The sequence below is a fragment of the Poecilia mexicana genome, unplaced genomic scaffold (genome assembly GCF_051168715.1).
Source record: "Poecilia mexicana isolate PSO_F unplaced genomic scaffold, ASM5116871v1 scaffold_11, whole genome shotgun sequence".
Classification (NCBI taxonomy): Eukaryota; Metazoa; Chordata; class Actinopteri; order Cyprinodontiformes; family Poeciliidae; genus Poecilia; species Poecilia mexicana.
Genome location: NW_028263380.1, coordinates 16,406,317 through 16,430,668, shown reverse-complemented (window position 1 = coordinate 16,430,668; position 24,352 = coordinate 16,406,317). Strand labels below are relative to the sequence as shown.

Below are 24,352 nucleotides of genomic sequence, written 5' to 3'. Positions count from 1 at the left end.
TACTTTGCTCATTCTTTTAGTTTTTTCTCTTCCAAGAATACACAAAAAAATTAAAGAGTGAAGGAAAAAATACAAACTCTACCACTTTTTAGTGTGCAGCTTGTCAGAAAAAAATGCAAAAATAAAAAAAAATGAAATTATGTTTCTATTATTTCAATGCTTAAATGCATCAGTAATTTAAAGATTCAGTGTGTTGCTTCTGACTCTTCCCTTAATCCCTGATGAACTGCATATTTTCTATGCACAGTTTGATGCACATTTCAGTGAGAAAGACCATCCTCTAGTGACCTTAGTTTAGGTTAAGTTTTAATCTAAGCTTCAGTTTTCAGGTTAAGCTTATACTAAGCTTTATGTTTAGTTTATGTTGTCTATGCCTCTAAGTAGCCATGGTCCTGAAGATTGTCATTTTATTTCACTGTATGACAATAAATAAATCTGAATCTGCACTGTTTTTATACACAGGAGCATAAAAATATAATTTTGCTTGGTGAAAAATAATTGTACTGTCTTAAAAGTGAGATAGTGGGGTAGACATTTTTAAGACAAAATTGTAATGTTCCATTAAAAACAAGCAAAAGAATAGGTTTAAGATTGAGAAAGCAGTCATGATTTGATAAAAGTACTACTACGTATAATTAAAAGCTTGCTGGCAGCGCTAATCTTTCATGTAGATAAGGAAATAACTTGCGAAAGAACTGCTTCAAATGCGGAAGTTGGTCAACGCGTCAAGCCAGATAGGGGGATGTTTGCTTAATAAACGAAGGTCTGGCAACCGAAAAGAGTCAAACGCACCTTGAGCTTTAGTGGTAGCCTAATAAAGCGCTTCTTTCTTTTTTTTCTATACTAGCACTGGCATAGCGCTCCAAGGAGGGAAGTGCTCAGCTGCTGTTTGTTCTGCTGACAAAGAGAGAAAAAAGGAGCGACGACAGTTATGTATTAGCAATGTCTGGCAGATAGAAACTGCGTGACTGAATCTCGCAGAAATGAGCGACACGAAGGGGCCCGCAGCACGCAAGAGGAGGACTACCAGCTCCGGCGGTGGAGGAGCTGCCAGCGTGAAACAAGCCAACGGCACCAAGGTGCATGATGCCGGGGGGAAACCTCCACAGAATCCCGCTGGAGTCAAAGCAGCGGCGCCGGAGGTTTCCAAGAAGCACGCCAGTCACAATGGGAATGTGGGCAGAGAAGAGACGGGGAAAAAGCAGCAGCAGTCCCGTAACAGTCCGAGGAAGCAAAGCAGTGCGGTGGAAGATATCAACGACAGACTCAGGTAATCGTCGGTCTTTTACAAAAACACGGTCACGGTCCTACGGTAGGCGACGAAGTAAAACAATAATGTTTAGATCCGTTTTAATTCAATCTGTAAACATGCTGTACATCATATTAGGTGTAAGTATGCACCTCTGCCTCCTTGGGGATTTGTGGTATTAAGCTAATTTGGGGTACATCTCTGAGTGTTTGGAGCCGCCCAATTAATGATTGTTTCGTTTATAATAAATAAATGGGGCCAATAGTTTCCAACAGAGACCCATCAGACTAATGTTCCCACTCATCCTAGAAGTCTGTAGACTGATTTTAACCTTCCCAACTCCTCTCCTCTCTTTATTTCTTGCATTTAACAACATTGCGTACATTTTTATCAGAATATATTGTTTTTATAAATGAAAATCCTGACGTCATCTTTTTTTTTTGTCATTTTCTGTAATTGCAGCAATTACATCTCCAGGTTTTACGGGTTATGTTTCTACCTGCTTCTCACATCGAGGAACTGACATTTTTGCCCACTTTTCTTCACTAAACAGCTGAATCAGATTGAATGATGAGCACCTTGGAAGTACAATTAATTTGGTCTGACCACCACTTCTCAGCTGGACTTGGGCCTAGACACTGATTGGGCCATTCTAACATGCAAATGTAATTTGATCTAAGCCACTCTATTGCTGCTTTGGCTGCAGGATGAGGGTTGTTGTCTTTCTGGGCTCAGGGATATCAAGAAAATGTGTTATTCTGATAGTACTACTGAATATTGTGATGAAATCCCTGTTGAAATGCCCCCATTTCTCTTGGTTTAACACCTCAACCCCTAGCTGGAATCTGATCACCTGCCCCAGCGTTGCTCATGTTTAGCTTGACTCTGCTCTGTCCATGTTAACGTAAAGCATCCTCACAGTGTGATGCTTCCATCATGCTTGACAGTTGAAGTGATGTATTTAAAGTAATCTGTAGAGTTGCCTTTCCTCTGCACAGAGCAGCTTCTTCCAGATGTTTGCTGTCTACTTATGGCTTTTCTTCGTTAAAAATGGCTTTCCTTTTGCCACTCATATTTGAGGAAATGTGGCCAAACACTTTTGAGATGCTTAGTTGCAAAAAGAATTAAAACCCATGTGTCACAGCTACTAGTTCACTAAATTAAATGTCTTTTTCTGGGTACATCACACGGCAGAGAAAATATGTGCTTTAGTAATTTTTAATCCAACATAAATTATGAAAATGTATCAAAGCACTAATATTGATTTACTGTCGTGATAAGTTTGTCACTTATCTAAGAGATGCATCTGAATCTGTAAAATTGATTTTAAGACATGTTTGGACAAGAAATAACCTCAAGATGGCTAAATAACAACTATGAGATTTTTTTTTTGTCAGACATGCCAGACTCCTTAAAAAGTCATTTTTATGCTGAATATGTATCTACAAAGTGTAAAGAATTGAGCCTGACTAATAATGTGGTGTCATACTAAGCGATGTGAATTCTAGTAACACAGGAAACCTTGAAACTAGGTCATTGTCTTACTTGCTATGAGGTTTTAGTGTGAGGGAGAGAGTCATCCTGTTTCATGTGTTTTAATCTTGCTTTCAACCTTTTCACCTTTTCAGTGTGTGAAAGGTTTGCACACTGAAAAGGTGTGAAAAACAGCTCAGTGAGTTCTGTTACTAATTTCCTTTCAGATGTCTAGTCCTTTTGTAACACCTTTTTTTGTTCTTTCTCATGTATAATTGTGGGGGAAAAAATCTGACTGATGAAAAGCCTAAGTTTACTCAATTTTTTCATGATCACACCCTTTGACCTACATTTTCACAACTCTTTGACTGCCTGTTGCAGTGGTTGGAACCCATATTGGATTGCGGGGTGTTACTCATTCAGGGAAAATGATTTCCTAATCAGGCAAGTACAACATGACTGAGTTACCAAAAGGATAGCAGAGCAGAATCTGTGTTTTTGAAGAAGAAAGAAGTTCAAAATCATCAATATGGTCTACCTGAGTAAATATTGCATAAAATAAAACGGGGGAATAGTTCTCAACAAGAGTATTTGAATAAATACAGAGAATGCATAGAAGAATATGTTGGATACAAAACAATGATTTCAATGTTAATTACATTGAGTCACAAAGGCTACATTCACACTGCAGTCTAAAGTGACCCAATTCTATTTTTTGTCAAATCTGATATTTTTTTTCTTTTCTTTCTTACTTTCTTTTTTCTTTTTTTTGGCCAAGGCTGTGGAAGCCCATTTCCACCATGGAAGAAAAAATAGAAGACTAACAGGAAATCATAATTTCGACTTTGTAAGTCATAATTTCGACTTTCAAAGCCAAAATTTTGACTTTGAAAGTCGAAATTATGATTTCCTGTTGGTCTTTTATTTTTTTTCATGGCAGAAATGGGTTTCCATAGTTCACACTTCCAGATATGTTAGACTTGTATGTGTTCCCCTGTGTGAACTGCAAATGACCTGAAAGTGTCCAGCGTTTTGCCAGCCACCATAAAAGCAGTGCTCAGTGTTTGCGGAAGTAGCTTACGATTTTAAAGTTGTTGTCCAACCAGAGCAGCACATTAACAACTTGATCCTCATTACACTCCGCCATGATTGATGTTTTTCTTCCTGCTTGCACGTGTCAGGACACAGAATAGAGACGTTTGTCGAGTGTCAGTGACGTTCATTTCGGACAAATGCGACTTGGAAGTTAGATCACATTTGAATCCGATACATTTCGAATATCAAAGGCTGCGTTCACACTCCAGGCTGAAGTGACCCAATTACGATTTTTTTTGACTTAATGTGACCTGTATCTGATCTTTTCATGACAGTCTAAACAGCACAAGTCGGATTCTTTTCGAATGCGATCCATATCCGATACGTATCCGATTCAAGTGCGACCCGGTCGTATTCATCTGAACTGAACGTCACTATTCTGTGTCTTGATAAGCGCAAGCGTGAAAAAAAACAACCATGACGAACTATAATGGGGATTAAGTTGTTAATGTGCTGCTCCGGTTGGACAACAACTTCAAATGTGTAAGCTAAGCTCCACCGTTAGCCTCCATATTTACTTCCGCAAACATTGAGCACTTCTTCTTTTTATGGCAGTTGGCAGAACGCTGACGCTATAGCGCCCTCTACTGGGCATGCGGGACATTTTCAGGTCGTTTGCCTGTTCACTGCAGAACGCATGCAGGTTGCATTTATTTGGCAGTATGAATGGCCACGGCAAAAAACAAAAAACGATTTAACACACACACACAAAAAAAAATCGGAATTGGATCATTTCAGGCTGCAGGGTGAACGCAGTCAAATTCTGGTGTCTTTCTATTAATGACAATGTTACCTTTTCTATTTACTTATTGTTGATGAGTTCAGGAAACTTTGACAGATAATGTAATCACTGGGTATTTAATCATTAAACCAAACATTTACTCAAAATACTTGAAGTTTTATTTCCATTTTGTTTTGCAGCTGCCATGTCCTACAGGAATCTCTCCTAAGCTCAGCCAGCGGCTACAGCAACTACAGAGGAATCCTAAACTGGTGTGTTGTCATGCTGGTGAGTAAAACTGTGTGGGCATTGAAAGATGTTTCTGTCAATGCCCACCACATGTGGTGTCTTTGCACCACATGTGGCAATTACAGATGCTGTTTCAAGCAGGCTTAGAAACACTCTGGCGATATTAAGACGAAACAGTGTGTCCATTGAAAAATGCAAGCTGCATTTAGTGACAAACAGTGACTGAGAAAATGTGCTGCTCTGACCAATTTTCACTACATACCAGACAGCATTAAGATGAATTATAAGGAGTTAATGTTATTTCGATGGCATGTTTGATTGCTTTATTAATGTCAAAGTTTAGTATTTTATCACTTCAAAATATTGCACTTGCATTTGATGCCATTCCAGACAAATTGGCGAGTGCCAGTGTTCAGATGTCATAATTTCACATTTCCTCAACAGAAAATGTATTGAGGTGCTGCTGCTGTTACGGTTTATTATATTACACAGATTTTTGTGTGTGTTTTTAACTGAACTGATCACCTACAGTAACGTATAATAAAAATCAGTAATAGAAGTGGTGTACTTTATAAATCAATGGCTAAAAGTCTTATTTATATAGCTAAATATTGAAAACCTCAGCCATGCAGAGAGGGAGAGTAAATAATTGCTAATTTTGTCAGTAATTAGGGATTACCTTTTTATTTGTTTAATCCTCCTAAATCTTTGGCTCAAAAGTATCGCCCAGAGAGGATCACAAGCTGCTTCTAGGAAATTGTTTCCAAAGTTTTTCTAAAAACCAACCCTAATTTGCACTCCGACTAAAATAATCCTATTTTGAATGTTTATATCTCTATGACAACCATGTTTTATGCTGTTTGCCGTCACCACCTGGCTTTGCTTACGCTTTTTAGAGAGAGTCTTTGTTCAGAGGGTTACAAGTCAAACTACAGAGGGTTTAACTTGTATGTCTTGTAACTGAGTGAATGTTATTTGTTGGCTAATTTGCTTTTTACTGCCATTGGCTATATTCCAAGGAAGTCGTCTGCAGAGGTGCAAGTTTCCACAGAGGAAATATTGGATGTTATGCGTGTTTATCCTTGAGTATAAACATATCAGAATACCAGAAATCCGTGCTTGTCGTTCTGTTGTATTTCTGTGATTGCTGGGGAATAATGGAGAATCATTGTGAGAACGCATAGGTTTTATTTATGAATTGGGATTAAGCCCTGATGAGATGAAAGAAGAGATCAACAGGAAAACCAGGTCAGACCAAAATAAAACTTCCCTTTTTCCCCTAACCAGACAAAATCTTTGATAATTCAGCCTTTAGAAGCTGAATTGTTTCTCCAAATCATATTTGTATGTCAGTAGGATAAAGTTCATCCAACTCTAGTATCTCCTATTTTTATCCTACCTGCCACTAAAACCTGTTTTGTCTCATCATCTAAAGGCACTGAAATATACTTTCTCTCATCAAAATGTGTTGCATTTCTGGTGCAGTTGGATTCATTTGGGGGGGGGGGGGGGAGTTTGTCACAAGTATTGCAAACATTATGCATAGCAACTAATTTAATCAAATTATAAACTTGTGCAATTGATCTGACTGTTTTGCACTTTTTATTAAAATAAATTACATATTAAATTTTGCACTGTGTCATTGACTTCTTATAGTAATGTTAAACAAATCTGTCTCACTAAAGTATTTAAAAAGTGTAATTCAAAGTAATATGCTTCAAGTATTTCTATTTGTTCATTTTGAGGATTTTAGCTAACAGCTAATTAATGAAAAAAAAGCTTCCCCTTGATTTCACTCGTGTTGTAAAAGTGTCAGTATTCCTGCTGTTCACTTACTTCAGTCGACCTCCCCTCACTCTCTAACCTCTCTGTGCTTTTGGAGAGTGATGGACACACTGGTACAGCTGGACTGTTGCGAGAACCCGTTTTGCAATCATTTTGCTTCACAAAGGCCAATAGTCCCTTCATTCACGATGAACCTCGTTTATCTCGAAGCTTACTAAGGCAAAGGTTAGCAGTTCGGACAAAGGACATTATTGAATTCAAACCATAGAATATCCTCTTTAACATGATTATGTCATGCCTCTGATCATGCATTCATTCAGAAACTCTCTTATAGAAACCGTGACAGATCTAAAAATGGTGTGCATGCGTCTTACACACTGTACTTCTGCAGTCAGTTTTATATCCTACAAGGTGAAGCTGAACCTTGAACTTAATTGCTTAACGATATCATAAAGTGATTTTAGCTAGCAGAGGGAGCAGCTGCAGGGATTTGTTGCCACGTTTAGGTGTGAAACAAATGTGATTGATTTTGACAGATGTCACTCAGCCTGTAATCTCTTCCTCTTTGTGTGTTTTATGGGTAGGTACTGTTTGGTCTTGTTAAGCTACTTTTCTGTTCTTGCTTAGAACAATACCTGACTCTGTATACAGTGAAAGAAAAACGGGTCAGTCTGCAGGCAGATCTGACCAGAGTTAATAGATTCGAAAACAACGATCAGGAGATTTAAAGCTGAGCATTTTTGATTCCTTTTCTTTGACGTGAATTGCTTCTTATCTTTTGCTTTTCTATTTTTCCTTGTAGGTGCTCAGTAATGCACGACTCTTCTTGGAGAACATCATCAAGTGAGTGTGCACAAACACAGAAGCCACATATGTGTAGAAATATATAGATATATGTACGCAAACATGTTTGGACTTCCATTTACTCCCAGGGTCCAGCAAATGTCACTGCAACAATTGTAATAAAATAAATTCAACTTACAGAAATTTCAAACTAATCTGAATCACTATAACATTTTAATTAGTACTGTAATCCATGACTTCCTGTTTCCCTGAAATATAAACTTGCAGCACTACAGAGACTAATGACTCTTAGTCCTGTGGCTGGGTGCTGGGGCGCCCGTTCGTCCAGTCTCTTTCAGTTGATTTAACCACATGGCTGTAAAACGATCTTGTTTTCTTCCTCCAGGTACGGCATCCTAGTAGATCCAATCCAAGTCGTGTCTCTTTTCTTAAAGGACCCCTACAGCTGGCCAGCAGCCTGCCTGATCATTGGTATGAAGCCTCCGTTTTATTGATATAATGGAAATTAAAATTACTACACTTTAGTATTTACAGATGATACAAAGAAGTTTTTTTTTAGTTACATTTGTGTTTCAGCTCTCATCTGGCATCACAGTGTATCTTTGGAGCTCATGATATGAGACGCAAACGAAATGCAAAATACGGATCAAATTTTATTTAAAGCACAAAGATTTGATTAATTTAGTCTGACCTGAAACCTAAAATGTGTTATTTATAGTAGCAAAATGACAATAAATGACACTTGCAGACACTTTACAAAACAAAGTTGTACATTTTCTATCCTGAAACGTCTAATCCAATCAGTCCAGTCATTATGAGATCTTCGAATTCAGTTTATCAGACTGAGATCTGTAGCTGTTTCTCACTGCTAGTTGTTTTTGTGAGATGTTGGTTATTGTAAACGTAGCTGAAGGAAAAGCTTTACTTGTACGTTCCATGCTATAATCAGTGTGTTTTGGTAAGTCTTGGTATTCATGTATTGTTGCAGCTCATGAAACTGTTCCTCTTATTTGTTTTAGCGTCCAACCTGTTCATCCTGACAGCCTTGTACGTAGAGAGGCGTCTGGCAGTGGTAGGTCCATATAATGATCTACATGGGCTCTTTTTCATTTAACACACATTTTCATTTAACTCCTTAAGCTCGTTTATTGTTCCCAGACATCGTAAACGGGATTGAGTTATCCTTTTATGGCATTTCACGATGTGCTTTATTAGCCCAGCAGTGCTCATATTTATGACTGCTCTGACCTGCATAACTTCATTTTCACAGCTGATAACTCTTTAATTGTTACTATGGCAAAAGTGAAAAAAAGATGCATATTCTCTGTAATGTTTGCCAGGGTACGATCTCTGAAACTACCGGAAGGATTCTTCACATTTTCAACCTCACGTTCATGTTGACCTTCTCCTCTGCCACGGTCCTCTCTGTGACCTCCATGACCCCAGGTGTGTTTAAATGCACAATAAGACACCAACTCTAACCTTTAATCTTTGGTACTAATGTTTATCATGCGTGTCATTTTACTTTAAAATCATAGAAGTTATCTTATTTTTCATTTTGACCATGAATATGGCCAAATAGATTTTTTTTTTTTAGTGTATATACTTTCATTTTTTTACTCCTCTTATTAATGGTCGTGTCCTTGTCTGTCAGTGGGTGGTGTTTTTTCTCTAGGCATCTACACTGTGCTGTTTCTCAAGCTTTACTCTTATCAGGACGCCAACAGGTGGTGCAGAGAGATCAGACAAGCCAAAGCCAAAAGCCTAACGCGATCATATTCATGTAAGTGTATCTGCATTCACTGACGAGTAAATAAAGCATCCTGACTGGAGAAGTAAGCCAAGAGAGGCGTTTGTCTATTTAGCAGAGTTTAATTTTGTTAAAGAGCTTTCCTACTTAATGGTGGTGCAGGAAAGAGAGCGTGGAGTAAATAAAAGAAGCAACCTTTTATTGTTTGGACTCTATAAATTTACTTTAGACCGATGAGAGTAGTAATCCCTAAATTCAGTCCGTTTTCTCTCCTTCTGTTTGTAGGTCCTGATGTTCAGCAGTCAAACGGCTCAGCAGTTCACTCTCTGGTCTCCTACCCAGGAAACCTCACACACAGAGGTACGTTTTAATCCAGGCAAGGCAGAAACATTTACATGAAACATGAAACATCTGGCATGTATTTGAAGCTTGTTGCCCAAAGATGAACAGTTTTATTAAATTGTTCCAGTTTAACATTAATAAGTCTTTTTACATTGACTCCAAAATCAGATGCAGATAGTAATGGTACAAATCAGTTTACTACATCGCATCAGTTGTAGATGGAGCAAATATTTAATCTGGTTAATATTTGACATGTAGATATTTAGTCATCCAGAACACGACAATCCTCAGAGTTTAAGTAGAAATCAAGTGAACTTGTTCTTTTGTTTCTTTAGTGTTGGATAACCGGTTGACCTGACTTGTTTGTTTGTCTTCAGACATGTACTACTTTGTTTTTGCCCCAACTCTGTGCTACCAGCTCAACTTCCCTCGATCTCCACGGATACGTAAACGGTTCCTGATAAGGCGGCTTTTCGAAATGGTGAGAAGACGTTTGTAACATTATAAACCACAGCAGGTGTAGCTGTGTGAAGCCTTCGTTTCATTCATGACTTCTCATCTTTTCCAGCTTTTTCTTATGCAGTTGTTGGTGGGATTGATACAGCAGGTATGATTGAATTTTATATTAGTCACAGCATAAGAATAACACAAATTCACAAATTAACATGAAAGGTCTAATGTGATTATACAACCTTCTAATATGCAAAATAAAAAACAGAAGCAACATTTTTATCACAGACCTATATTTTTGTTTGCTTTTGTGGTCGACCTGTTCTGTCCAGGTTCAAATTGTTCTTAATTTTGAGTCAGCATTGCAGTTTGAACCTGAGTTTTACTTTCAGTCTGAATAAACCACTTACTATGACTTTTTACTTCAGTTTCAACAGTAGAAATACTCACTTTTCCTCCTACAAAGAGGCATTTCTGACCATTTTCTATCATACTTATTGATTTACCGACTGAAATTAAACAAAATTAATTAAAATACGTCTCTTTCAGTGGATGGTTCCCACAATTCAAAATTCTATGAAACCTTTCCGGGTATGTACACCGTTTGTCTACTGACACAATTATTATTATTTAACAGTTTTTGGAATATTAACCATATAAGATGGTTATCTCTTGTATACAGGATATAAAAAGTGTAATCCCTGATATTAAGTGTTAATATTTTCTTCCTTGCTTGTTGCAGGAAATGGATTTTTCTCGGATGGTGGAGCGATTGCTCAAGTTAGCAGTGAGTGTCAGCGCAGAACCTTAAAATTTGCAGACTAATGAATAAATAACAAAATATAGTATTTAAGCTAAGAATATCTTTTAATGCAGGACAACATCCCTGCTTGATATTCTCTGTTATTAGGATGTGTTGGTGTGACCTAACCAACCCAAACTCCTCCCTGCTCTCCTCTCTCAGGTCCCCAACCATCTAATATGGTTGATATTCTTTTACTGGTTTTTCCATTCCTCTATGAATTTTGTGGCAGAACTGCTGCAGTTTGGAGACAGGGAGTTCTACAGGGACTGGTGGTGAGTTGAGTTTATGTTCACGTTTGAGCTGAAAGTGCAAATTTAAACACTTGATTTTGCCAACGTATAAAATGTGCAAACACATCGGCACCAATCGGACTTTTACTCTGCTAACCCAGATCTCTGTTTTTCTTTGAGCTCTTATAATTATTAAAACCTGGTGTTTGACACTGGCTTGCAAAGTATGAGCTTGATGTAGATGCATAGTAGAAAAATAAAATGCCTCTAAATTTTCTAAAAGAAGAAAAATAATATAATCGTTATAAAATCTCTGTTCAACTTTCCTTTCTGATTAAAATTAATTAATTTCAGATTTTATTTATTGTTGTTGTAGTTGTCAATCACAAAAACATTTTTAGAAAACATTATATGGTGTTTGATTCGCGTCTACTGGTTTTATAAATCATGACTTTTCCTTTCTGTCCCATTTCAGGAACTCGGAGACCGTCACATATTTCTGGGCTAACTGGAATATCCCTGTTCACAAATGGTGCCTGAGGTGAGGTCAAAACTCCTGGGTATTAAGTTAACGCCGTGTGTAAGTGTGTTATTAGTTGGCTAAATTAAATTGTGTGTTTGTGCCTGTTTTACAGACATTTCTACAAGCCGATGCTAAAAAGAGGGACCAACAAGTTTCTGGCTCAAACTGCTGTCTTCTTAGTTTCTGCGTTCTTCCATGAGGTAAGAGACAATTTTTCTCTCCTTGGATATTTTTATGTAAATGTTATTTTTATCCCTTCAGTTCTGCTAATGAAAAGCTTTTTTCAGACAGAAACAAAAAAGTCTGACTGAAATTAGGAAAATAACTTCAAAATGACTGGCTGGAAAGTTTCTGTTATGTTGAATGTTACAGAACATTTCTTAGCATTAAGAGCCCATAACATTTTAACATGTTGGCAAAATAATAAATAGATGTAGACTAATTCATTCCACGTCGACGCCTTAAAGGAGAGTGTGTCGTTTCTAAAGCCCATTTAATCTGGATTCTCTCTCCTCAGTACCTGGTTAGCATTCCTCTGAAGATGTTCAGACTTTGGGCCTTTATGGGAATGATGGCTCAGGTAAAACACTCGGAATCATTTATTTCTGTTTGTTTGTTTTCATATCTCTCTGGTTTCCACTTATTCCCACTTTTCCTCCCCGCAGGTTCCTCTGGCTTGGTTTGTGGGTCGCTACCTGAACGGAAACTACGGCAACGCGGCCGTCTGGCTCTCGCTCATCATTGGGCAGCCCATTGCAGTGCTGATGTATTTCCATGACTACTATGTTATTCATCATGGAAGCACTAAATAGCCCAGGGAGGTGGGGGTGGGGGGAAAACTGAGATGAGCCGAAAGGAAACTGTAAAGCAAGTGACTCTCCTGCTTTAATTTTTGCACTTTGAGGGGACAGGACCACAACATGTCGGGGAAACAACGAAGGACATTTATGTGACAGGAAAGTGTTAAACTTTTCACCTTTTGTCAACCTCCAATCAAACTAAACCTCACGAAGCAGCGCCACCATCTGTTCATTTCATCTTTTGTGATTTGATCTTGGACTCGAACTGAATCAGCTCTGTGATGAATGTCAAAGGAAGGAATTCCCCGTTTTGTTGTTTTTGTTTGTTTGAAGCCAGATATTTGCTTCCAATTCTGTAAGCGCCACCAAAGATGCACTTAGCGAACCTCTGAGTTGAAATCCATATTTTCTAGACTTGAGCGTTTTGAAAGGACGGCGCTCCGCTTTGAAAACTTATTACACTCGCCAGGTGCAATAAATGTGAACCACTGCCAGGCAAACGCATCCAGAAGTGAATCTTGCCTCTTTTAAATGAGATTTGCTTCTGTGTAAGTGGCTAAGAAGCTTAAAACTTCAGGTGTCCCGGTTTTGACGTTGACCACAATTTACCTTTAATTCCAATAATGTTCATCCTATTTGTGCAATACAGTATTATATATTATTATTGTTGTTAAAATTATCTTTATAATAATGATTTATAAGGACCAGGCATCCCTTCCCAGAAGAACTGAATGGACCAAGGACAATAATGTGGAGTAACTTAACCAATCATGACTCTGCTTTATGATTCCTCTGTGGTCTGCACATCATTTTACCTGTCCAATGATTTCATGCTTTAAAAAAATGTTCTGTTATATTTTGCTGCAGTGACATTTTTTTTCTTGTTCTTATAATTTAAACCAATGATATTTTTGCACTTTATTGAGATGCATGCTATTGGGGGGAAAAAAGCAATAGATTTCTATGAATGTACCGTCTTAAGTTATGTAATTCTTTAGAAAAATTGTTAGATTAAGTTATATTCTGACATGTTGAAGTTTCCTAGTATTATGATAAAAGCAGAAGAGTTCTTACAGTATTTGATCTAATTGCAAATATTTTGCAGCAAATTAAAATATAATTTTACATTTCTTTCCCACCTAGTTTCAGAAAAAAAACCTGCTAGATTTCTCTATCAGAAACAAGTGCCTGCTGTAAGTAAATATTTAAATTATAAGTTATGCCAAAACTTTCAGGAGCTGTGATTTAAATAGTGTTTTGTTTTGTAATTTATTTGGGGAAAATAAGATTTGAATTTAATTGCAATGCAATAATCCTGTTTTTGGAGTATTTCAGAACACAGTGGGAATATTGAGAATAACATCCTGGCTCACTTTGATCCACTTGTGCCAAATCTGACTAAATGTTGGCAGCAAGGTAAATCTAAAAGAAAAGAAAAATCTTTCCAGAGGTACAGATGGGAAAGTTTGCGGTCGTTTGGTTTGACTGAAACACACCAGAGGTAATTTTAGTTGAGGAGTTTTGACTGAATTATTGGATACAACTTGTAAAATGAATGAATTTCTTAACAGATTTGTTCGTACCGTGTTAAGAAGTCTAGGTAAAACGACTGTTTTGTAAATTTTCTTATCTTTCAGTTGAAAAATCTTTCTGATTAAAGATATCTGCTCTCAAGTTTTTGTTTTTAGTATTTTAAATGCAAACTGGATTTCCAGCATTTAAACTAATACAAGTACTGATTAAACACTCCCAATTACACTAAAGAGGGGAGAAAACAATCTGCCAAATATCACAAAATATTTAAAAGTGGCAGTTTAAATAAAAGTGGAAATAATTACTTGAAGGTGGAATTTATTATACAATCCCAATTTTTATATTTTTTTCAATTTTATAGTTGCTCAAACATTTTTAAGGACGAAGTAATGGACATGTTTATTTAAATAACATTTGAATGAACAGTATTTTATATAATTTATACATTTAAATTTGTGTGTTGGTGAAATACTTGAATAAATGACATCAATTTCAACATTAAATGGTTTAAATTTTAATTCCCACATGCAATATATGAATAATTTATAGACACATGCATTTGTGTTGAGATTTTTTAAAATTATTTAAACCATAACATATTTATCACTTGTTTAGAAAGTAGATGAATAATTAAATGGTATATTATTTGCAATAAATTTGGAAATGATGTATTTAGGAATTGAATAAATAAATGTATGACCAACCATTATACACACATTATTGAAATGTTAAAAACCTCATATTGATTTTTCAGTAGTCGCACACAACAAAACTTTTAGATCAATTGAGCCATTTCCCTCCCAACATTATCTAGTTGTTGCTCAAAATGCACCTGAATCAGCTTTTTAAATATTACTGTTGTGCTAATCATTACCTAAAAGGAAAAATACACAGAAAGACAAATGGCTCCATAAAAAGCTTTATTACAGACAGCATCACAACAGAGCACTCGGCACACGACATGTTCCCAAATACATCTAGACGAAATAAATCTCCCCTCCAACAGCTGGGCCACTGCAGCTGGCTTTATTGCTGAAAGAGGACAAAAAGTGTTTTAGAAGAACATCCAGACAAGGAAAAACTCCTTCAAACGTTATTTAAACAAATGAAAAATGAATTTGGTGACTAATCAGTCCTCCAGAGGCGTGCGCTCACCTTGGCCTTCTGGTTCTGGACGGGCAGATAGAGCTTAAACTCTGCAGGGAGCTCGTCCTCAGAGTAGAGTCTGTCTGAAAAATAAACCCTCCTGATACGACAGTTTGCATGAATCTGAGAAGAGAAGAAGTTGAACATCAGCGAGAGCAAGAAAAGCACAGACGAAGCGTGTTCAGTGCCGGCAGATGGCGGCGTGCTCGCCTGTACGCGCAGCGTCTCTGTGTAGTTGGTCCCGTATGCTCTCCTGGTGAAGTCCGACAGGTTGAACTGAATCTGGTTCCAGCCGTCGTCCAGCCTCATCGGCATGGTGCAGATGAACGGCTTCACCCGCGTTGTGCTCTGGTAGTTGCTCGCCCGAAACCGCCGCCGGACGTTTTTATCATCCAGCACCTGAGAGGATGTGGAAAAAAAAAAAAAAAAGTGAATCTCAGCCGCTGACGGATGTCGGCAGCACATGATGGAGGACCTCTGAATCTGTACCTGGACTTCAAACGTGAAGTATTTCCTTAAGTTCTTGATAATCATCACCAAAAAGGGAAGCTTGATCCCGAGAGTCTTCTTGGGATCAGCAGGACACGTTATGTAGGTGGTGCTGCATATAGAGATTAGCAAGGATATTAAAACAAACACACGTCGCTTCTGCTATATTTGAGATTTTTCAACCTTTTCAGCACAATGTTGACATTAAGAAAATCAACCACGGAGGTAAACACTGACACCTAGGGGTAGTTCAGAATCTCCATTTAAAGTTTGGACTGTGGGAACAGATCCTCATAGACACAGACAGTTTGGTTTAAGAACACCAAACTCTAAAAGCACTTAAACATAAACTCACCTGACGTTTGTTCCCTCAATCTCCAGCACGTTTGAATGGATGTCATTGTCAGCGACTCTTTTGATGTGACCGTTTCTCACCTGACGACACAAAGAAGCAGGTTGAACTCTTGCTTTCTGCGGACCGTTTCATCGATGAATCATTTTTTGGTGTAATTCTGGAGCCTACTGAAGCTTTGTGAAGTGCGAAAGAAAAGTTTAAATTGAACTTATTTTAATAATCAGTAAAATGTTATACTGTAATTATAAAAAAAAATAAAATAAATGACAGCTGGTGGAGATACTGACAAGTAAACCTATTATTTAGTTTGGAATCAAAATTACTTCATTAATGTTCAGATCATTTTGAAACAACCACCTATTTTCAGAGTTGCTACTGAAGGATTTCAAGGAGCAAAAACAGAAAAAGTCAGGGAAAAAGAAAGTACACCCTTTTTCAATCCTTGGGTTTTATAAAACAGTGATGTACTTAGACGTAGGGCTAGATTGGCTCTTATTATCTACAGGCTAAACTTGAAAAACTTATATTTCCTCTATTCTACTCGAGGCCCACCAGAGCTTTTCATGTGGCCCTCTAGACTCCAAATTACATCAATAAGTCCTTTCAGTTTTTCACACAAAATCAACAACTCTCCACTTTTATTTTCTGATTTTACTGCAGATTTGCTGAAAACTGGACAAAAACATTGAGCTTAAGTGACTGCTGCCTCAGCCTTACTTGATGTGAAGTTATGGTCCGTGACTGATACGGCGATTAATAAAAAGTCACATTCAATGTCATAAATTGTAAACAATACTGCAAATATTTCCAAACTATTACAACAAAAACTTAAATTTTGATTGCAAAAAAACACCAAAAGAATCACAAAATCCTGGAGGAACAGCTATTTATTTATATTTTAACAGTTTAATTTGTTTTGTCAACATATTCTGGCACAATCTGTATTATCTGATCTTTACCAGGTTCTAAAATTACTTACATCTATCACAATATGTACAAAACCCTATAAAAACTCCACACAGACATCATTTATTAAATACAGCATGAATGAAGCAAAACATAAACGCCCCTGATTGAGAAACTAAAGTGTTTTTGTCTAAGACCGTCTCCATAGCAACGCATCGCAATCCAGCTGAATATCGTTGCTGTTTTGTTTTTGTATGGTTTTTACATAAAGGAGGGTAGATTTTTAAGATTTTTTAGGTCAAATCATTATATATCATATATCTTTCTACTTAAAAAAATAGCAGCCTTAAACTGAAGGAGGGCCTAGTTTCGTATTAAAAGCACAGACGCATAAATCAGATAAACAAATGTTGTCCAAGTTTGGATTCAGATTTTTATCAAACGTCCCCAATCATTACTATTTTAATGATTTTAATGCCTGGTTAGAGTTCAGGAATAACTAATGTAACCAAGCTATTAAAAAAACTTCAGCACCAAAACGGTCGATGTTTAAAGGTTTTTAAATTAATAAGTTAGGACAAAAGAACTATCTAAACCAAATTGACAGCTTAATAAAAGTAGCACATGATACCAGGTAGCTTTAGCACTACTTAGCAGATCATGCTAATTTGAAATAAGCTCTCACCGACAGACAAAATCCAAATTACTACTTACTTTTTTGTCCCATATTTGAAGCGGTTTGCTTCCGATGCTGTATAATACAGATAAAAACCCGCTTTGAAAAGTGTTCTTGAACATTTTCTACGCCGTTAACACACCCGTTTCCAGCGACGAGTTTGTTTACCAGCTTTACTTCCGGTCCCCAATACAATGTGAAATAAGCTGTTCCGCTCTCAGATAAAACAAATATCGGTGTAACGTAAAATTACACTCGTAGTGGTATTGACTCGATAAAATACGCATATCCCAAAAGGGAAGTGTAAGACAACAGAGGTCAGCTTTTAACAATTGTTTTGGTGCTGCTAGGGAACATTTCTTTATCGTGTTTAAACGGAGTTTTAAATGTTGACACAGTAACCAAGTCGTCATAGTAACTATAGAAGCGCTGAGTTGCAGTCTGGGTAGAAACTATACGTCAGTGCGTCCGCCATATTGTGAAGGCAAGTTTGTTTTAAAATCAAGGCAGGGGGACATTTCTTTATACCAGAAATAAAGAATTGAAAAGAAAAAGAACATTTTAATAGATAAACAAATGAACATAATTTATGCACATAAATTATTTATGACAGACAGCCATACAATGTATTAACACGCAAAAAAGAGCTTCCGGTGATCTGTATTTGTAGATGTCTGTGTTTAATTTAATTTAAATAAAAACCTGCTTAGTTACTTTCCAAATCAAGGAATCAAAGTTACTTTTTCAAAGTAACTATGCCATCACTATTTAAAACACAGTTTAAGGTTCAAAAACATTTTCATTCTTTTTCTTTTCTCTTCATTGGACAAACTTCCATGATTTATTCCTTCATCCCCACTTCAGTCCTTTTCACGCCACTGTTTCAGATGTTCACAAAATGAATTATAAAGAAGACTGGTATAAGGAGAAACACAGACAGAAAGTCCTGGTGAGGAGAATGTAAACTGAGGGAAATGGGTCAAGAGGAGGAGGATTGGCGTATTTGGCTGCAAAAAGGAGGAAGTCACAGTTGGATAAATTCTACAACCCAGATCTTCATGTCTCTGAACTCTTCCTGTTGCCTCGAGTAAAATAATAAGAAAAAAAGAACGATATGAAGAAGAGGAGAAAGGTGGGAGGAAGCCGATGTTTGAGGACTTTTGTCACCCTGTCGCTGCACTGAATGTATGTTTGAGAAATGATAAACGTTGATCACTATGTGATGTTTGTTTTTTCAAACCTTTCCTAATTTCTTTTGTTCTTTATTATCATTTTAATTTGCAAAAGATTAAAACATTGCATCCGTATTTTAATGATAGAAATGTGTATTAATAAAGGAAGGTTTTTTTGTGTGATTGTTCATATTTTATCACAATCTTTACAAATCCCTTCCTGCTTTAGAATTAAATTAAATAGCATATTGATATTGAATCCAATCTTGGCTTGGATTCTCCTGCAAAATAAATTTACCTGGTGAAATAAAGGTTAATAATAATTTAATCATCCTCAAAACTCTCCCTCATCCGTCTGCTGCAGTTCTTGGTCTTTATGATGCTGATCGAGCAGTTAACACATTCTAAATTATTTTACTGTGGAGACAAACTGCTGAGTTTAACTTGCAACATTTTGCAAGTTAAACTCTTTGGATCTTTTTTTTTTTTTTAAGTGATCAACGGTACTCAGAAGTGGAAGATTTTAGAGCTTCCTGTCTTTTAAACCAGATGTGCTCTATTCATCATATTTTTGCAAAGAGAACAAATCTGTTTTGTTTTTTTAAGTCTGTGAGGATCAGTCGTGTGTTAAACTCAAGGTCTGGGTCGCTTAAATTTAATCCAGCATGTTTTGTTTAAAGCGAGAGTAGTTCAGGTCACGCTCTTCACTTTGTCAAAAGCGTCTCGTTTTTTCGGAGAGAACAGGAAGGTGGACTTCATCCTCTCTCCAGTGTGAGAGGGCGATGTTTATAAGACAAGGGGTTCTAATGTCTGGTCTGGTTTAAATTGAGTCTCCGTGTTTCAGGGCAATAAAGCAGTTGAAGAAGACTTTATTCATTTAAACAGGTCAGTATAAATCTGCCTCCAACACAGAGGTTTGGAAATGGCAACATTAGAAATTTCCATAACAACCATAAAACATAAAAATGCCGCTTTTTGCATGCAGAACTAAATTTGTTTATTATTTCATTAAATCGACTGGACCAAAGAAGGATCAGAATATCAGTAGAAAAAAAATATTATTCAATATAAAGTTTTGGGAAAATAATAGAAAATTAAAATAAATCATACAAGCGACTTGAGCATATTAATATCTTTTATCTGTGAAATTGACCAGGACACTGAAGAACATAAATTAACTGATTTTCCATGGTTTCCATGGTACATCAAATAAGAGGTTTTAATTCATAGACTGCAAGTTTTCCAAAGGTTAAATTTACTAAAAGCAATGTTTTGTTATAAATATAAGGTTTAAAAGTTTATATAAAGCAGAGAAACCAGAACAATGCACTAAAATATACTTGTTTTTCTTACTTATTGTAAAATGTATTGTATGTTGTTGATTTTTTCGCTTGTATTCACGTCCCTTTTGACACAACAGAAGAAAAAGTTCTCTATCTGTTGAAGGCTCTAAGACAAATACTTGATTAATATTGTAAAAAAAAAAAAGCCAGGAGTCTTTTTACATGTTGAATTAGTTGGTTTGCAGAATAAATGAGCACATTTGAGAAAAGTTATTTCAAATTGCTACATGTTTGTCATTTCTGTCCTCCTCTCCTCTCAGTTGTTGATCTTTTCGTGCTGATGGAGCTCCTCCTCGCCAACATCAGCTCCTCCAGGAGCACCAAGGCCCGTCAGCTGCTCCTCACCTCGTCCCAAGCTAACTGCAGCACCTGGGATCCACAGTGGGGGGCGCTATACCTGCACAAGTTAACGCATCTGGACTTGCAGCTGCACCAGGACTTCTACTCCGTCTGGGTCTTTCTGATGGGGAGGTGATAAATGAGGCTTTCATAAATCATCTATGTTTTTTTTTTTTCCAGTCATTTAGAAACATTCAGAAATAAACCGGATGCAGACGTTTGAACCTTCATCCGGTGTATTTCCTCCTTGCTGCAGGTTTGTAACTGTGAGATGCTGGTGGTTGGTGTTGTCCTCAACAGTCTGGCTCTGTTTGTTTTCTGCCGGCGGACCTCCTCTCGTTCCTCGGCCTCTGTGGTTTACACCATAAACCTGGCAGTCGCTGACCTGCTGGTGGCGCTGTCGCTGCCTGCCCGCAGCGCCCTGTACCACAGTGGTGGCAGCTGCGTGGCCTGATCCTAGGTCCACACCTTCAGCTACTTTGTCAACATGTACTGCAGCATCCTGTTTCTCACCAGGTTAGGGGTCTTTACTAAAACTGAAAGCTAAATGTTCTCTACAATCAGCTATGGAAGAGTCAAACATTTACCTTTGGGAGTAAATAGGTGGGGGTAAAACTACCGTATTTTCCGGACTATAGAGCGCACCTCACTATAAGCCACACCCACAAAGTTGTTTTTTTTAAAAACTGGAAACATACATATATTAGCCGCACAGAGCTATAAGCCCCTGGTATCTCCGCTGCTCTCGGTTTTCCACAAGAAAATAAATCTGCTATTAGCAGCCCTCCGGCTCCAAAGCCGAACAGTGGTTTCGTTCACGCTGAGTTTACGTGTAGCGGCTCTATTTCCCTCCTGTACTGCCAGATCAATAACCCTAAACTTAAAAGCTGCATCATATGAACTTCTTTCCTAGATGAGGGGGTATGAGTTTGAAAACATTTCTCTGTTGTGCCTGCTGCTAGCATGTGCTTGTTCTAACTGAAAATTAGTGCTTTCTTCTTTGATTTCCAATTTTGACTTCCAATGGATCACTTCCTGCTAAAGCGCCCCCAGGTGGTTGAAGAAAAATTCACAGAAAAGCCGCACCGGGCTACAAGCCGCATGGTTCAAAGCATGGGGGGAAAGTAGCGGCTTATAGTCTGAAAAATATGGTAACAAAATGTGATGTTGATCTTCTCAGTATCTGTGTGGACCGATACCTCGCTATCGTCCACGCCGCCAGCACTCTGCATCCATGGAAGACAACCGTAGCAGCCAAGTGCGTCAGCGCCGGTGTCTGGTTCATAGCAGTGGTGGTCACCTACTCTTTCCAGGTGAAGCTTCACACTTCACAGTCAGAGACAATAAAAACAGAGCATCATAGGTCGTCATTTCCCAAGTTGGTGGTTATTTAAGTTGAACACCTGACAGATATCATGATGCAGATCTTAATTACAGCTCTGGAACAAATGAAGAGCCCACTGCAGTGAGCCCCAGTGAAAACCTCCTGGTTATTCCACCAAATATTGATTCTGAACTCTTACTGTGTTAAAACATCAGTGTTGTTGTTTCTAATTGAATATAAATTTCTTTTCTTTGCATTATGAGGTCTGAAAGTGCTGCATGTTTTTCGGTATTTTGACCATTTCTCATTTTCTGGTAAATAAATAAAAAAAATGTGATTGTAATTTCAGAGACATGTTGTCAGTAGTTTGTAGAATAAAAGAACAATGTTCACTTTACACAAACATAAACCTATAAAGAGTAAAATCAGAGAAGCCGATCACTTTTCAGTGGTCTCTTAATTATTTTCCAGAGCTGCATGTCTCTGTTTAACAGCTCATAAACCAGCTGTAAACAGAAATGTGCTGATCATTGCATCTGTTTATGTGATTACAAAAACCGAAGTTATAGTTTTTCTGGGTTTACTGGCCGATTTTAAGCTTAAAAGTGTAAGAATAAAGAGTCTAAAATGTAACTTTAAAGCAATATCTGAATTCCACAAGTATTTTTATTTTATTTAAATGTTCATACATCACTCCTGATTTGGTAAATCTGTATAATTATTTTGCTGAACATTCAATAACTTTCATATTCCCAGTTAACACTATACTGTTTATTTTTATTTAGCATCGCATAGACATGATAATAAACAACCAACACAAATAATTTTGCATGTTTTATGCCTCATATGTTCAACTTCAAAGCGAGTATATAATTTAAAAATAGCAGGCGTTATAGATTGGGCCACTTTAGATAAAGGCTAAGAAAGAAACCGTATGCATTGCAGTATCTTCAATTAGCAACTGAAAAGCACAAAATACGAGCTAAACTAAATAAACAAAACCTCTGAAAGTGATCCATCCTTTAGTTTATTATCCCTGCTGCCTCCAGTCCAGTTGTGATGTTTAATTTTAATTACAATAAAACTATGCAGTCTGCTGGGTTTCCTTAGATACAAACTTTTGAAACTACGGCACTGTAGGATCAACTAGAATGCATTTATAACTGAATTGAAATGATATATTTTTTGGTAAGGTGCCTTGAGATGACATTTGTTGTAAATTGGCGTAATATACATGTAAACAAACTGAATTGAATTGAACAGCATGGCTGGATTTCTCTCTTCTTTTTCCTGCAGACTAGCGCGTTAAACTCCAACTCCTCCTGTGTGAGCCTCCCCACCCACTTCTACCTCACCCTTCTGGAGTTCCTCCTCCCCATGCTGGCCGTGGTGGGGTTCACCGTCCGCGTCGGCCCTGGCGATAGCTCAGAGCGTGGCCACGCTCACCCTGAGCAGCACCGTGACCTCCGCAGCCAACCTGGAGCGGTCGGCGTAGAGAGACGGAGCTTTCCTCGCCAGAACCCAGGGAGGAAGGAAAACCCATCCAGACTCAAAGAGGGAGACCAAGAGGACGTCATAATCACCGTGGTTACACGTTTTTAGGCTCATTCGCCGCTAAATGTTGCTTATTCTAGTATCAGCCATTATTTCAAATAAACACCAAAGTTCCCCAGACGTTCACCACATTAAAACAGTACAAACAGAGCATTTTCATGTGTTTAGAGAGCGTCTACTTAGATCAAAAATCACTTTTAAAACGACGTGGGTTATCTTTAAACATCTTACCTGAGGCTGGAGCAGGAGAAGAAATGTTGAACCCATCTGCGTTTAACTGGCACAAACCCATAAAATAATCCATCTTTTGTCAAATCAGTAAAAAAAAAAAAAACACATGGTAACAATCATGAATATATGCCAAATTAAAATTGATGTAAAAACACAAAAAGCATACATTTATGGAAATAAAGTAATAATAACAAATAGTTAATGTTGCTTTTGTTTTCATTTTATTTCACTGCTATCAGAAAAGCTTTTATTGTTTTCAGTTGCTAAACGTTTACTATAATGTGCACTGATCAGCTTTTACTTTGAATTTATTGTGTTGCTTTTTATGAAACGTGCAACAAATAGTAAATAATAAGAATTTCATTTATTTTAATTGGTTAGGCCATTCTGCATTAATTTTAAACAACTAGTGAATGTACAGACAAGGCTGATTTCCATTGTTTTTTTCCTTACCAGATGATACAGGATGAATTACCTAAAAGTAAATAATAATAATAATAATAGCAATAATAATCTGCCCAGGTTACCTCACCTCTCACCCAGTAATTGCTGAAGCCTGGCACCAATTAGTGTCAATACTGGACATATTAACAACAACAGTTTTATACTATGAACAAAGTGTTGACATTTTAACTTAAACATTTATGTTTAAATTGATTTCCATTTGTTTTCTTGGTCATATTTTAATTAATTCCATTTTCTACACTGTTTTATTACTTTAAAAAAAAATTATTAATATATCTGTGTCAGGGCTGTAAATCTTTATGTCTCTTTCTCACACACACACTGACACAGTTAGCATCAGCAGGAGCTACGATCACATGAAGAATCTGGGTCAAACATCCAAAACATGAGCTTCAGGTTCCCTCTCTGGTTTCTCTGCATGGAAGAAGCAGAGTGGACCGCCCACTGTGCTCGGGTTCTGAATCCGCAAAACAAAGTTTGTCTCACTTTTCGTTTTCTTTCTCGAAATTATCACATTATCTCTTCTGAGATAGTTTTTTTTTT

General features: G+C 37.3%; 3 protein-coding genes across 5 annotated transcripts; 2 read left to right on the top strand and 1 right to left on the bottom strand.

Annotated features, from left to right (window-relative positions):
• The first annotated feature begins 713 nt into the window (after positions 1-713).
• dgat1a (diacylglycerol O-acyltransferase 1a) lies at positions 714-13,950 on the top strand. The gene is made up of 17 exons (XM_014985437.2): positions 714-1,270; positions 4,739-4,826; positions 7,375-7,415; positions 7,762-7,847; positions 8,396-8,448; positions 8,717-8,822; positions 9,031-9,159; positions 9,412-9,486; positions 9,846-9,949; positions 10,037-10,075; positions 10,468-10,509; positions 10,661-10,705; positions 10,883-10,995; positions 11,429-11,494; positions 11,589-11,676; positions 11,994-12,056; positions 12,142-13,950. Exons 1-17 carry the CDS (start codon positions 984-986, stop codon positions 12,286-12,288), a joined length of 1,572 nt encoding a protein of 523 aa, XP_014840923.2. The 5' UTR covers positions 714-983; the 3' UTR covers positions 12,289-13,950.
• Positions 13,951-14,712: 762 nt separating this feature from the next.
• On the bottom strand, positions 14,713-17,585 carry cfap20 (cilia and flagella associated protein 20). The gene is made up of 6 exons (XM_014985436.2): positions 17,420-17,585; positions 15,800-15,879; positions 15,445-15,556; positions 15,166-15,354; positions 14,965-15,078; positions 14,713-14,841 (listed from the first exon to the last, which is right to left on the bottom strand). Exons 1-6 carry the CDS (start codon positions 17,501-17,503, stop codon positions 14,836-14,838), a joined length of 585 nt encoding a protein of 194 aa, XP_014840922.1. The 5' UTR covers positions 17,504-17,585; the 3' UTR covers positions 14,713-14,835.
• A 2,229-nt stretch (positions 17,586-19,814) lies between these two features.
• Positions 19,815-23,539, top strand: LOC106916850 (G protein-coupled receptor 20-like). Of its 3 annotated transcripts, none has more exons than XM_088010283.1 (3): positions 19,815-20,367; positions 21,416-21,548; positions 22,856-23,539. In XM_088010283.1, exons 1-3 carry the CDS (start codon positions 20,087-20,089, stop codon positions 23,159-23,161), a joined length of 720 nt encoding a protein of 239 aa, XP_087866409.1. In that variant the 5' UTR covers positions 19,815-20,086; the 3' UTR covers positions 23,162-23,539. The 3 variants fall into 3 exon arrangements, with proteins under 3 accessions (XP_087866409.1, XP_087866410.1, XP_087866411.1); XM_088010284.1 differs by having other exon boundaries at positions 19,816-20,491; XM_088010285.1 differs by having other exon boundaries at positions 19,817-20,751.
• The last annotated feature ends 813 nt before the right edge of the window (positions 23,540-24,352 follow it).

Coding starts and splice junctions, on each gene's coding strand:
- LOC106916850 (XM_088010283.1), top strand. CDS start 20,087: ATGAGCACATTTGAGAAAAGTTATTTCAAATTGCTACATGTTTGTCAT. Junction 20,368..21,415: donor TGGGTCTTTCTGATGGGGAG/GTGATAAATGAG, acceptor TGATCTTCTCAG/TATCTGTGTGGACCGATACC. Junction 21,549..22,855: donor TGGTCACCTACTCTTTCCAG/GTGAAGCTTCAC, acceptor TTTTTCCTGCAG/ACTAGCGCGTTAAACTCCAA.
- dgat1a (XM_014985437.2), top strand. CDS start 984: ATGAGCGACACGAAGGGGCCCGCAGCACGCAAGAGGAGGACTACCAGC. Junction 9,950..10,036: donor TAAGGCGGCTTTTCGAAATG/GTGAGAAGACGT, acceptor CATCTTTTCCAG/CTTTTTCTTATGCAGTTGTT. Junction 12,057..12,141: donor TTATGGGAATGATGGCTCAG/GTAAAACACTCG, acceptor TCCTCCCCGCAG/GTTCCTCTGGCTTGGTTTGT.
- cfap20 (XM_014985436.2), bottom strand. CDS start 17,503: ATGTTCAAGAACACTTTTCAAAGCGGGTTTTTATCTGTATTATACAGC. Junction 15,880..17,419: donor TTCAAATATGGGACAAAAAA/GTAAGTAGTAAT, acceptor TTGTGTCGTCAG/GTGAGAAACGGTCACATCAA. Junction 15,557..15,799: donor ATTGAGGGAACAAACGTCAG/GTGAGTTTATGT, acceptor CTCTATATGCAG/CACCACCTACATAACGTGTC.